Source organism: Peromyscus leucopus, chromosome 7 (assembly GCF_004664715.2).
Source record: "Peromyscus leucopus breed LL Stock chromosome 7, UCI_PerLeu_2.1, whole genome shotgun sequence".
Classification (NCBI taxonomy): domain Eukaryota; kingdom Metazoa; phylum Chordata; class Mammalia; order Rodentia; family Cricetidae; genus Peromyscus; species Peromyscus leucopus.
In genome coordinates, this window is record NC_051069.1 from 63500207 (window position 1) to 63515297 (window position 15091).

At 38.1% G+C, this 15091-nt stretch overlaps 1 protein-coding gene across 1 annotated transcript; it reads right to left on the bottom strand.

Moving 5' to 3' along the window:
• Nucleotides 1–285: 285 nt before the first annotated feature.
• LOC114685966 (60S ribosomal protein L17-like) lies at nucleotides 286–840 on the bottom strand. The gene has a single exon (XM_037208259.1). The coding sequence runs from the start codon at nucleotides 838–840 to the stop codon at nucleotides 286–288; it is 555 nt and encodes a 184-aa protein (XP_037064154.1).
• Between the last annotated feature and the right edge of the window lie 14251 nt (nucleotides 841–15091).

The window sequence follows — 15091 nt, forward strand, 5'->3', positions numbered from 1 at the left end:
CACACACACACTTGAATGCATGTCCAGTCACATGTACACAGACACACACATTTTCTAGTTCATACCGCTAGGAATAATCAAACCTGGAATCAAAGCCTTTGCTTAGAGAATTTTAAATTGTTCTTTGGTATGGTCTCTCCACACAATGAGTTGTAGAATTACTAAGAGAGAAAAAAAAAAAAAAAAAAAAAAAAAAAAAAAAAAAAAAAAAAAAAAAAAACCATGAGCCAGCGACAATTTTAATGTGATTTTTTTTCTTTTATCTGCATTTATTTTATGTGGATTTTATTCCCGTGCCATAAGTTTTTGTTTCTTCAGTTTCTTCTGGGATATCTTCTTTTTCTGTGCAACCTCCTCTTCTGGCTTTGGAACAATTTGTTCCTTTACAGTGAGGATCATCTCGATGTGGCAGGGGGAGCTGGTGTATGGGTTAATTCGGCCATGAGCTCTGTAAATCCGTCGGCACATCTTAGGTGCTTTGTTCACCTGCATGTGTGCAATGACTAGAGAATCCACATCTAAACCCTTCAGTTCAGCATTACTCTCTGCATTCTTAAGCATGTGCAGCAAAAATTCAGCACTCTTTTTAGGCCACCGGCCCTGTGTCCAGCCCCACTGTTTGGCTTGGGCGCACCTACTGACTCCACTATTATACCGCCGGAAAGGCACACATTGCTTCTTTAAAGTGACATCTTTCAGATATTTGGTGGCTTTTCTGATATGCATACCCTTGATGGCCTGGGCAGTTTCACGGGTGTTCTTAAAGTGAACCCGAAGGTTTGAAACTCTCGATTTGCATGATTTCGTAGGGTTTTCTGGGTCAAGCGAGTAGCGAACCATCGTCACAGTCACTTGAGGCCATTTACAGGAAGAGGTAATGTGATTTTTTTAAAAATATTTAAGTACAAGTTGTTTTGCCTGCATGTATGTTTGTGCCCTTCAGAGGCCAGATGAGGGTGGCAGATCCCTGGGAACTGTAGTTACAGATTGTTGTAAGCTGTTGCATAGATTCTAGGAATCAAAACAAGTTCTCTGGAAGAGTAGCAGGTGCTCTTAACTGCTAAATAACCTCTCCAGCCCCTGTCTAGATGACCTCAACTCACTACTGTTTTGTGGCTCTTAGCTCAGTTCTCTGGGAATTCTATTCAATGAGAATCTATTTTATTTACTCTTCAGTGTTTAGCGTTTCTGTGATTTGACCTGAGTTTTGTGATCTTTATGTAATAATTACTCTGTAAATGACTAACAATTTTTATTATTAAGAATTAGTTTTTACTTTATTTAGTGTAGTTTTGCCTTTTTAAAATTGTATTCTGGGACTTTGAGACAGAATATCACATGTAATTCTGGTTGGCCTGTAACTTGTTATGTAGAACAATCTGACCTTGATCTATTGAGCACCTCTGGTCTCTGCTTCCCTTGTGGAGTTAAGGCGTTACAGACATGTGTCACCATACTGGGCTATCATCATTTTTCATAAAGCCAATACAGCAACGCATATTCTGATGCTTCTGTGTGTGGTGCACATACCAAGATAGGAATGCCTGTTCTTGTATTGGGCTTATGAAAATGATGATAGCCAGTGGGACAGGTTTGTGAAACTGATGAGCTTTGTGTCCAAAGTAGATTAAGGCAGGGCTGTAAGCTTCCCAGTGTTCCTGCCTGAAAAGGAAATCAGAGGGAGACTTTAGAGCTATTATTTTTTTTTTTAAAAAAAAAAAAAAACAAAAAAAAAAAACTCCAGCATGAAAGCCAGGAAGCCTCAAAACTGCTGCCCCTGGGCCCTCACTCATCTTGCAGACAGATTGCTCAGCAGGAGATATTCAGGTTAGGGTTTTTTTCTTCTGCTTTCTTTAGCAGCATTTCTCTTTTGTATTTATGGTCTCATTCTTCAACAGTCCACAGTTTTCTTTAGCCTTGCTAACACTGTTCACTTATTCCTCTCTCAAAAAGGAGCTACAAATGCTGCTAATGAATCCTAGCTAAATATTTGCAACCTTAATCAAAATACTATCAGACAAGAGATCAGTTTTCAGAAGGGAAACAGGTATAACACATCTTCATCATCTGCAAAGAAAGAGATTGCCAAAATTGTCAAACTGCAGAATTAAGTCTGAAATGGTGTGATACCTTTGGCTTAGGTGAAAAGTATTGTTAAACCTAAATTTTATCTAAACTAAAACCCTCTACTCACTCATCTCAATGTGACCCTCTGGTTATTTCAGTTCTCCTCCCCACTCGGCTGCAGTGCGGCATAGCTGTGTTGACGATTGACTTCGTTCTGGATTTATTTTAGTTTGTGGAACAGTGAGCAGAACATGCTGACTAATGCTCAACTGCATGCCCACTGCCCATAAGAGACTTGGACTTTTTTTTTTTAATTACCTACACAGATGTACACCCAGGATGAATGAAAGCCCATAAACATCATTTTGATAAAAATGCACTATTTTATGCATCTCTGAGTAAGGCTTACCATAGTGATCCATTATACTGCTTAAAGCTTTATCCTTCTGTGGAACATAAGGAAATGTTTTGCTTTCAACCTGAGATGTATTGCTTTTGTCTTTGCTGTGGGAGCCGAACAGGTTTTGAGATCAATAATCTCAAGCTGGGACTTGCAAAATTTCAAAACAATGACTTAAGCATAATTGTATCAATTATTTCACAATATTTTGATGTTTATGACACTGCAATACAATGAGTGCAAATGAAAATGACATAAAATAATGAACAGAAAACCTAATTTGATTTCCACAGGAACATCTAAGTTCCTTTTTAGAGCAACATACTACTTTGTACAATTCACAATGACTTGACTTAGTATAGGATCCCTTGAGAAGGGACCTAGGTATTTGGAATGGCATTGCTCAATATTTCCTCAATTAAAAAAACAAAACATGTTTTTAATTTGGTAAAAATCCAGGCATTCTGGCTTTATTTGGTGTTTGCTTCAATTCCAAATGTTATAAAGTCTTTGTCCTGTTTATTTTCTTTTAATTTAAAAGGATAATCTTTTGATGATTTATTTTTGTTCCTTGTGTATTTTGAACACATCTCATAAACAATTAATGATCCTACATAAATCTAAAAATAAATCACTGCAGTTTCTTGTTTTCTTAAAAACAGTGACTTGGGACCCTTTGGACTCTAACATTCTTTTATTAGTGAAGACCTATTTAGAAGCATAATTACCTATATTTAATGAAAATAATTCATTAGTCAGTTTATATGGAGCTCAATATACCCCAAAGGAAGGAAGATGTTCATTAAATAATGTAACCACTGCTCAGGGGTCTATAGCAGATTCGATTTTCTGAATCAAAGAGCATAATACTAAAGACTCCTGTATACAGCTTACCCTTCCAAAGGACAGATGGACAGAAGAAAGAAAATATATCCTACTTCAAGGAATTTGTGTCTTTACCAGAATTCAGTATTATATCTCTAATTTATCACATACTTGTTGTAGAATATTATTTTAAGATGTGTTACATTTGTATATGCTGTGGAATGTTTGTTTAATGATGCAAAAATGTGTTGCACTCTTTTATGGTGCATTTGTTTAACGCTGTGAAGCTGTATTACTTTGCCGTGCTACACCTGCTGGTCTAATGAAGAAATGAATGGCCAATAACAAGGCAGAAGAAAGGATAGGCAGAGCTGGCAGGCAGAGAGAATAAATAGGAGAAATCTGGGAGGAAAAGAGAAAAAGGAGCAAGAGAACAAGGAGAAGAGGACTCTAGGGGCCAGCCACCCAGGCACACAGCCAGTCACAGAGCAAGAAGGAAAGAAACAGTGAACAGAAATAGAGAAAGGTAAAAGCCCAGAGGCAGAAGATAGACAGGATAGTTTTAGGTAAGAAATGCTGGCAAGAAGCAAGCCAAGCTAAGGCTGGGCATTTATAATTAAAATGAGTCTCTATATGTGATTTATTTGGGATCTTGGTGATGAGACCCTCTGTAAAATGAATTCTAAAAGGTCTTTTTAATAAAATCCCTGGTGCCAGATATTGGGGTAAATGCTGAAAGATCACAGGAAACAAAAGAACAAGTCACTGCCACGTCTTACCTCTAGGACTCCTCAGCCTGAAAAGCCTTCAGTTCCTGTCTCCTCATGTCTTGTATACCTTTCTCCACCCAGCCACCACTTCTTTCTTAGTGCTGGGATTAAAGCAAAGGCATGAGATCTCAAGCACCAGTATTAAAAGCGTGTGATTCCCAAGTACTGGGATTAAAGGTGTGTGCCACCACTGCCTGGCTCTGTTTCTCTCCTAGACTGAGTCAATCTCATGTACTCCAGGGTGGTTTTGAACTCACAGAGATCCAAATGAATCTTTGACTACCCAGTGCTAGAATTAAAGGTGTGTGCCACCACTGCCTGGCCTCTATGTTTAATCTAGTGGCTTGTTCTGTTATCTGATCTTCAGGCAAATTTTATTAGGGTACACAATATATAACCACACACACCCAAAAGAGCAAAAACAACCAACAACACATACTTGCTAAGTAGCTGGACAATCCTACTTCTTTTTGAAGGCACACAGAAATTTTTAGTAAGTCTCTAGGGATTGAAACTCTGGGTTTCCCGTTTGTTCATAGTTAGAAATGTGGCTGTAGTCATAGTTTGCATAGAATCATATAAACAGACTATGCAGCAGCATGTACATTTGTGGTAAGCACTCAAATGGCGTCATTTAGTTCACTGGAAGGAGCCTTACCTTACCCACTCTAGACTAGAAGTAGGGAGGTCAGAAACTAGATTTTACTTTAAAAAGCATGTTTTAAATTATGTCATACAAAAAGAGTAAGGTTTATTTGATTTTCATATAATTAGACTAACATTAACCCCAGTGGAATACTGTGATTATTGGAATGACAATGACCCCCATAGGCCCAGATTTGAATGCTTGGTCCCTAGTTGTTGCATTATTTATAAAGGATTGGGAGGGAAGAAGTATGTCAGTGGGTATGCTTTTAGGTTTCAAAAGGCAGATCTGATCTCTTTCTCTCTGCCTTCAACTTGCCAATAAAATGTAAACTACTGCTCCAGCACCTGCATGCTGCCATCCCACCTGCCATGATGATCGTGAACTAATCCTCTGAAACTGTAAACAAGACCACAGTCTAGTGCTTCATAATATAAGTTGCCTTGATCATGATGTCTCTTTATAGCACAGAAAAATATCTAAGAAAAATGTTTCAAAGGATATTAATAAAAGGAAGCATCCTCCTCTAAACATCAAACATAAGAATGAAATACCAGATTGTAAATATCACAACTGGAACCTGATAAAAATCACTCAGAATGCTGCTGAGTGAATAACTCATGTCCACTCACAGATTGCCCTCTGGCTCCCTTCTAAATTCCACAGAAATGATTTTTTAATTAATTTTTTATTTGAGAAGCACTTTATTGATTACAATTTAATTAATTAATTTAGTTTATATCCCAACCATAGTCTCTCCTGTCTCCTGTCCTCCCATTCCTTCCCCCTACTTTCCTTCTGCCCACCCCCCTCCACCTCTTCTCAGTATCCTCTCAGAAACAGGAAGGCCTCCAATGGGCACCAGAAAAGCATGCTATACCAAGTACCTCCCCCTGTATTCAGGCTGGGCAAGGCAATCCAGCATGAGGAATGGGTTCCCAAGAGCCAACCAAAGTTTTAGGGAGTCTTACAAATAGACCAAGTTATACAAAGGTCCACACACATGTACAGAGGATTCAGGTCAGTCCCATGCAGGCTCCCTGCTTCAGACTCTATAAGTTCCCATGAGCCCAGACTAGCCATTTCTGTTGGTTTTCCTCTGATATCACTGATCCTCCTGCCTCCCACAATACCTCCTCTCTCTCCTAGCAGGATTCCCAGAGCTTGACGTGATATTTCGCCATGGGTGTCTGAATCTGCCTCCATCGGTCACTGGATAAACGTACTACCTACAATAAACAGTGCTGCCACTGCGGCCACGTCACTGTCACTCAATACTTGTTCTTGACCTCACTCAGTGCGTCCTCCTTTCTATAACTCCTCATCTGTTAGATGCCCGCCCAGCTTCAGGCCTATACATACTATTCTAATTCTTGATCTGCCCGAGATCTATCAGCTGGCGGCCCGCGCGGACGCATCGTTGCCTTCAGCCGTCTACTAATCAAGCGTGATTGTTTGTGGTTAAACCCTGCACTCCACCCTACTCCTCTCACCATTCAGCACAGTGTGAAGCCATCATTGGGCTACATCTCAATGTTACCACAGATCCCAACACACACCTCCCACCCATGCCCCTCCTTCTCACCCTCATAGAGTTCCTAAGGCTCTACATCTACCGCTTCCCAAGTTGTACACTTTAATGCAGGAGAGAAAGTACTCCTCTAGTTCATACTGTTCTCGTAGGGCCATCAAAATTGTTTGTCAATCTGGATGTGCCCTCCTGTTACTCAGACTCTTTGGGTCTAGTGGTCACTCCTAGTTAGAAACTCTGCATTGTTTATATTATTATAACATAGTTCATAGACTTTTTAGTAATATATACCTTTGGAAATATGAGATTAAATCTGGCCCTGTTAGTGTGAGCAGTTAATTTTCTTTGAGACTCACCTGAACTACTAATTACTCACTACAGGACACAATAATAAATGCACAATTTCTGTATTCATAATTTTATTTCCATATATTTCTGTCCTTAAGCGGAGATGGTTCTGTCATGTCATTGTTTTTATCAAGCTGTCTCTGCTTAGAAAATTTACATACTCACTATTCTCAATAACTAAAAATTATGATTTGTAGGTTTCACAACAATTTTCTAATTATCTAATCAATATCGGCTTTGGTAAAGCAGAAAGCATAATATTCACTTGTATGTGTACAGCTAGACGGGGGTGATAATTGATAATTCTGCACTATAATTCGCTCAATCATTTCTTCCACTAGATCAACTGACTTAAATTAGAAAATCATAGCGCATTTCATATTGAGCCAAGTTTCCCAAAGGTGCTCCACTTGTGTGAGACAAGTATTATCGACATATATTTGCTGTACGTTAAGGAAACATGCAACATAACACCTGTTGCAATGACGGATTCGTCTTACATTATGATCCAAGTTTCCCTTATGCACTCCTTTTCTTTTATGCGGCCACCGACTCTCATCACAAAAGAAGAGTATTGTTAGAGCACCTCAGATAGGCCTCTTGAAGTAGACGAAACCTAATTAGAAAATTCACACATCTCCTACGTTGAGTACTACTCACCCACCTATTGGTTCCAATATTGATTGAAGGATCGATATTATCCAGTCTTAGTCTTCGAACTGCTCACATTTCTCACAAGTTAGTGCCCTATCCCATTCATTCTGCGTGAACCTAGAATACGAGTGTCAAAGTTTCCCCTTAGTGGCAGTGTTCCTTGTTATGCTTTACGTGCTCCTCTCTGGCTTTCCAACATAACGTGGCTGTTGCAACATATAGATATATATAACTAGGACATTTGGGTTGGTACCATTTTTTTAGTAATCTTTTAGCCATTGGATAAGTGAATATGAGCATACATGCGTGCGTCGTAATAATATGGATGTAACTACATCAAAGTCTTTTTGAATTATGCTAATTGCGCGACTCTCGTTTCATTAGGCTTATAAGGAAATATATTTTAATTATGGATGAAGACATTTTATAATTTTACGCGAGTTTAACTCTATCCCTTTGATTGATTCATATGTGCTAGAGAATCTTTTAAAAGGGTCTCTAATCTACATACTTCTCTCATGTTAATTGTAATTATTATGTTTATTTTTTTCTATTATTATATCCTATACTATTGTCCAAAAATTACATGCAGTATCTCTTGTTTTATATTAATTGAGGTGGAAATCGCTAACACAGAAGACGCTACTCAACTCAGTATGTATAATGTGCCTTTATTCTACATACTATGAAAAGCCTAGGCTAATTTTCCAATCCTCATATGAACAAATTTTTTAAAAAAGCCAGGGAGAGTGAGTAGGTGTACATTTGAATAGGTACAAGATATCTTCCCCTCTCCAATTTATACGCACGTGCTGACTATGAAGCTGACAGCGTATTTTGTACTCATATCTTTCGGAGTGAATGCGACTTGGTGTATCCATTGGCCCATCCTCACCAGATAGACTTTCTAGTTTCAGACCAGTGTGTTCTATGATGAGCGTTCCATGTGTGTTATTCAATGATATAGATCCCGATGTCTTTGAGTCAATAAAATATGGTAGGATAGCCTCTGAGGAACAATACCTTTACACTAACCTTCTTTACACAGACAGACAGACAGTGCTATATGACTACCTCTACACCACACAATCCTGCTTACTTCGGCCGCGACGCGGCACATCATCTCTACTATCAGGATGATGGGGCAAATGCGACACACACAACCAACACCACGCACACCACACATATATACACTATTTCATGATTTCATAATGACTTATTCTCCCAATCTTATTACGTGCTTCAATCATAATCCTATAGTAAACTTCAGTGCTAAGACACTGTGAATTTTTCCATGTTATGGATCTTTTGTGATGCCACCATGGAGGATATCTTTATACTGCTCGACTTCGATTGATATTTTTATGGTTAAGAGTTTTGACTGTACCCTGAACTAGTATCTCTACAAATTTTTTCTAATTGTTAAATGATATTATTACATTCAGTCTCGAAATGCCACATACAATAGTGGACTATTGCATTATGTGCTAATACAATACTAGTACCTACACAGCTATGTTCCATCTTTGGAATTTGAAATCAGGCAGCATATTATAAGCCTTTGAGCAAACTCAAACACAGGTAAAAATATCCATGCTGTTATGCCATGTCATTCCATATTATTACTTTCAATTACTAAATATTCAGTGGATTGCCATGAAATTTCTAATTAGGCAACCTTTGTAGTTGCGTTCTTTATTTTTCTTGCTATAGCAGTGTGTATTCATTCATCTATTATAAGTTTTTGTTGCCATCTCATCCATCTCTCGTTCTCTCTATATTTACTTTATAAAACCTTTATCTCAATCAGCTTAGAACGTTCTGTCGTGCCACATGACAATGCTCGTCTTATTCTCCATAGCAACAATAACCTCCACACTCTTTGCCATCACTCCAGGTGTTAATCATCGGCCTTCAGCAGCAGCAGGTTTCTGACACAGCTATCGTTTATTTCAAATAATTCCTATTGGAAAAGCCCTCTTCTTGCTCTAACCTAGACCGATGTGTGACTCATTTTATGAACCTGCTCATATGCTCCTCGTGGTCTCTCTCTCTGCATTCTGATACTCTCGCAGATGTTCATAGACATCCACTTGCTTTCTGTGCCTTATTTTCAATTTTAATTATGGCACAGGGTCCAGATTTGCCTAAATTTGATGGCTCTATATCACAGATGGATTTTTTTAGCCCTAGCTATACACATGTTCCAAATACTATCGCTTTAATTTTTATTATTCTTGCTAACAATTACACAGGAGATTCTTGCTCATCAGGAATTCTTAAATTCAAAAATTCTATCGTCTTTCTTGTATTGCTATTGACTTGTCTCTATATCTTGGTGATTTCATCATTCTCCAATGTTCCTGTTTCTTCTTATTTGCTATCAGATACAGTTTCGTTCTTTCTTAGCTTCATCTCTTCCTAGCGATTTTGCGTTTCCTTTCTCTGATTCCATGACTCTTTCTTGTCTTGTATTCTTGTCTTTTTGCCATTATTCGAAGTCAGTTATTTGTTCTCTCTAATTACTGTTATTGCTTTATGCCTTTTAAAGTCATGTCTTTGTTATACATATATATTATATTCGAGAGTATGCATGTGGCCAACTGCCTGGATATTTTCTCCAAGATGATTGATGATGTGGGCTGTTCAACTATGGGATCTTAAGCTTTAATAATGTTTCTTTTACAACATATTTACAAATGTGAGCTATTTCCTGGAACTGATTTGCAAGTAACCCCCTTCTATATTGTGGAACAGACCTAGCACCGCTCAAGATTCAACTCACATGGAAAAGATTGAATGATGCCATCTATCTTCATCGTATTTTGCCCCTTTGATGGCTGTAAATATGATCCAAGTCAAACATTCTCGTATTAATTGCTTCTATTATTTTTGGTCTATTAAGAAAATTTATTGGTTCAGTTGAATTATTAATATCTGCCACCGACCTTCTAGTGCATACGATTGTTACAGTCTATTTTGTAATAGAGAGAAGAATATGTAAAAAGTTAGCGTTTATTCTATCACCCTTAACTCTGACAGGCCAGATGGTCACTACTTTGAGAATCCTTAAACTTCTCTCTTGCTATTTTATCTTATGAATACTAACCACAGACGTATTACAGTCTGTCTTTAAATATATTGTTAAGTAATTCTGTTGAACACTCAACAGTTTTTCTATGCCACAAGTTCCATATGCCATAAATATCCTCTGCTCAAGAACTACGAACCCCAGTCAGGTCCATAGCATGAAGGCACCAGGCCTATCCATCGCTTTTGTATCACGATTTCCATTGGCCAATTGCTCGTTTGCTATCTAGATTATTATTTGTGTCAATTGCGAGTCCATTGATATTTTGTGAGATTATTAAGGTTAGTGTTGGTGAATGAAATGATTATATCTTGCTAACCTCTTGCCTCTCTCTCTATTGTTAGAGATATAAGGCCCGTTGCTTGGGTGAGAGAGTATGCTTTTCTGTTGCGCTCTGTCGGTGTGTGATTTGTTTACCTCTTAGTTTGCTTCACAGCAAGCTTCAGCGTACCATTCTTGGGAATTATTCTTAATCATGTGCCTTATGTTTTTGTGGGGTAAGCCTACTTGCCCAAGGGATTGTACGGCACCCATGTGTAGCTATACAGGGTCTAGCCCCCTTACTTGCGCTCTCAGAAGATTTTCATTAACACTTCAATCCTAAGTACACATTGCCTCACCAGATTCGCACCAACTGCTGGGTGGTGTCTTTCTGTACACTTTATTTGGATATATTATATGTCTGGCTCCCCTTGGGTGTGAGTAAATAATGCTGCTTTGTGGGCCTAATGAACGAAAGGCATATATGGGTTTAAAGGCATATAGGCTAGATACAGATCCAAAGTGAGTATGGACGCTGATAGGAATTAGTTACTGACAAAGTGAAGTAGCTAGTCTTGTTCTCTAGAAGAGATCAATCACCTAGTGGTCATTGAAAGCGCATATCTCTGCAAGAGAGCCAGCAGTATTGCCCACAGAAGTAGGCCTGTGATATGCCACAGCCACATGCAACTAATAGATTAATATGAGACTGATGGGTAAGTTATCAAGAGCTGGATGTCATTCCAAGCAAGAAGCCTGCTCATAACTGCGAATTATCCCACACATATGGTTCTGTCCTAGAGCGTCAATATACAAATAATGGAAGTCCTCGTTCTGAGCCTGGCTCATTCTTTACTTTATAGTATAGTCAATAGCACACTTGTAGAAGTCAGGTGTAGGACATTTTGACACTAGGTATATTTTGCCTTTATATGGCTACTTTTTCTTTTTTCTTTGCACTTTTAGTGTTCTTTGTGTTGTGATTCTCTATGTTTAATGTTTTCCTATATGATATGTCGCGCAAAAGCGTGTTTTGTTTCATGACGTTAAAGTACCTCTATACACTGTTTAATCAGTGTACTCTGTACAGATTCTTGAGTAACCCATTAATTTGCATTATAATAGGATAGTTTTGGTCACTTTTCTTTAGTGCTAACTGAGGTGTCTTCTTCCCAGGTGACTCTAATTATTGTTCAAAGTTGAACAAATAACTGACAGTACAATGCACATAAAAATATTTCTAAACTTCCAGTGATTAACACAAAGTATATTTTCTCATCCCTGCTTCCCAAATACAACTGTCTTTTGCTGTTATATATTGTTTGTAATTATGAAAATATCATTATATTAATGTTTATTTTGAAAATTTTGTATTCAAAATTTATTTATTTTCCTACTAATCTCCTCTCTCTTTAATCTCTCCTCATTATCATTACCGACGCTTTCCACGCCCCCCTTTTGCTTCCCCTGGAACCCCGTACCTCTTTCACTCCTCTTTTACAAGTCTTTCCCTCCCCTGTCGTGAGAGAAGATGTTTTTGTAGGGGTAATTTATATTTGTACGCCTAGTTGTTTATTCTCTTTTTTTGACCCATTGCAGTAATATGTTTCTCTATTGGTATCTTGCTCAATTAGCCTGAGATTTTCTTCCTTCACGATTGTCTGTGTATTCTTGTGGGTAGGCGCACGACATAGACGGCTCCTACCTCCAACAAGTTGTCCACTCTTTCACCTCAAGAAATGTGGGCTTCATCAGGTGGCCTGAGATGTGTTCTTTATTGTGTGTACACATACCATATGAGTTTTAAGCTCGCCAGTTTATATACCACAGATATCAATGGCCAACAAGAGCTTCTTATATTTTTGTTCCCCATAATGTTTTGGTTTCTTTTACTCCTTGGTGCGACTGTGACATTACTTAAAAGATTTAATTGAATCTTCCTCCAATTTCAATTGCTCCTCTCTCTCTATTTCCTTCAGACCTTCATGAAGTGAGATTTTGTCGCGCATGTTCCTCTTATTTAAGGACCCCCTCTACTAACACTCAATGTTCACACAAGTGACTTCAGATATCAACCTAGTTCTACCTGTAATGACAGAGGGCTAGTCCAGTGTTATACTTATTGCTTCTTGTAGCTTTCATGTCTTCTGCCATATGCTGAATAGAATTTAGGTGTCTTGTCTGGTCATAGGATGCTGCGTGTCTGGTGGTCTAATTTCATGAGTTCGCTACAAGCTATGGTTTCACGTTGGTCTCTATACATTTTCCTTAAATGATCTTTGGACGCCAACTTGCTGACATATATTATCCCTCCTGCTTCATTATAATTTTCGATTGTTCTGTTTGCCTTACTACTTGTCCAGAGCCACTGAGAGCCTAATCTGTATATTGGCAGTGAATTAGACACCTGTCGAAGCTTGGTGCACAAGCTGTGGATGTATTACTTCTTAGTGTAGATCTTATGCTATTAGTATATTATCCATACTAGTCTTATGAATTCTATGGTACCTGATTTGCCAAGTTTAAATTTTAGGTGCTATAGAACAGCGTGAAAACACAAATTCACAATATTATGAATGGTATTGCTCTCCATTGTCCTCTATAGGCTCAATGAAGCACCCACTTATCAATGTTAGAAGCAAATAACATTCTCAATTGGAAGAAATCAGAGGAGGAACGATAGAGACGCAGCTGGCCAGTTGCACTCTCCACCTCTTCCTTTTCAACACGACTACTATGTTACTAATATACAATCGTTTTCCTTACACCATAACTGTTATAATAAGTCCTCGCGGTCAAGTTGTATCACATTTTGTGGTGATGTGCTGAGGGATTAATAGGATGTTATGATACTCTGTATATCAACCAGGAGGTGTCCTCTCCCCTCCAGCCCCCTGTCTAACCGACCGTGTCCTCCGCTTCATATTACAAGATGTTCTCTTTTCCATTGGCTAGTTCCTAAGTGTAGTCTCTTACCACCTCATGTGCCTCCCCACCTGTGGAGTCATATTCTTGCACAATCTTCAATTTCCTCATGTTACCTCTGAGCATCCTTCATTTCCTTCCTCTGCGAATATATTGCTGCCCCCTCATCAATTCGAGTAATTTAACTCTATCTCTTGCGTATCTATCGCCTCTTGTTTCCCTTTTCCACTCCACGATTTTCGATTCAAGCTCTCCCATAGACTATCCCCACATTTATTACGCGTCCTCTGTTTTTAGTCTTACATTCATGTTGGATGGCTCCGTGTCGCGAGATCTTTTAGTAATCTCATGGAATATTATCCCATTTAGAGCTCTACATAACATGTGAGACAGCTATAAGTAATTCAAAAACTACGCTTTTAGTATGTGATTAAGCTGTGTTCTGACATAGTATTTTTCCATTTCTATCCAATTTGTTACCATTATAGCTTTTCTAAGAGTCTGGATCTGGCAAATAGTCCTATTAAGCTTTCTATTCGTCAGTAGACTGAATTAGGCAAGCGAGCGAAATTAATTCATAGTATCCACCAATATGTGACAACTAGGCCAATAGCAAGTAAAATTCTCGTGTATTGTTCTAATTATTATGTATAATTATAATTATGGTAGCTGTTATAGAAGATTGCCGTAAGTTTGTAGTCTTAGAGGACTTATAATTATTATGTACTTTATACCACTAATTTATTCTTACAATCTTTATTCTGATATATCTTTTTGGCTCTTTACGAGAAAAGATATAAAGCATCTTTGTAATCTTTTGAGTGTCGTTATGTCACATTACCTAGTCTATAAGAGTATCAATAAGACCACGATGGTACCTAAATAGCGTAACAAGAATATGAAAACATCTATCCATCACTTCTTCTTGCATAGCAAGGAATAATACAAACACACCCGTTCCATTATGGTCTTAGAGGAAAGGTTTCAAAAGACCAGAATACTACTTGTCTATCTCTAGACATCAAAGGGTTGGAGATAAATCATTCCATTTCCAAAATCGATAATGGACCTTAAGAACGCATAAACTGGCATTCACAGATGTGTAGGTTATCTTAACTCATTGCTACAAACAAAATAGACAGTTTGCTACTTCAACCCACCTCAAAGGCATATAGATGATCAAAAGAGAATATAGGTAGGATTACCGCACTAATTTAGGCACTTCATTCACAATCCTCATTTAAGATAAGCGATCGATACTCTCCAGTCAAGTGGTATTTGATGAATCCTTAACCATGTGACGGGTAAAGTCACACCACTTTGATTCTGACTACACAGATTGTTTCAATTGTCTCTTCTAGAAATTGCTGCATTTCCCTGATGACTAAAAGATTGATATGAGAGAGCCAAACCTTAAACATATGTCTGTTATTAAAATAGTGGCTATAATCTTGGCCAATTTGTGGATTACTAATGGTTTAAATTTTTCAATTCACATGAATCCTCCAGAGAATTCTTACACTTAAGTAAAGTGAGGGACTTGGATATTCAACACCACCCCTATTTATACATT

Bases quoted from the DNA above. Each gene is read 5' to 3' on its own strand.
- LOC114685966 (XM_037208259.1), bottom strand. From the start codon at position 840: ATGGTTCGCTACTCGCTTGACCCAGAAAACCCTACGAAATCATGCAAA.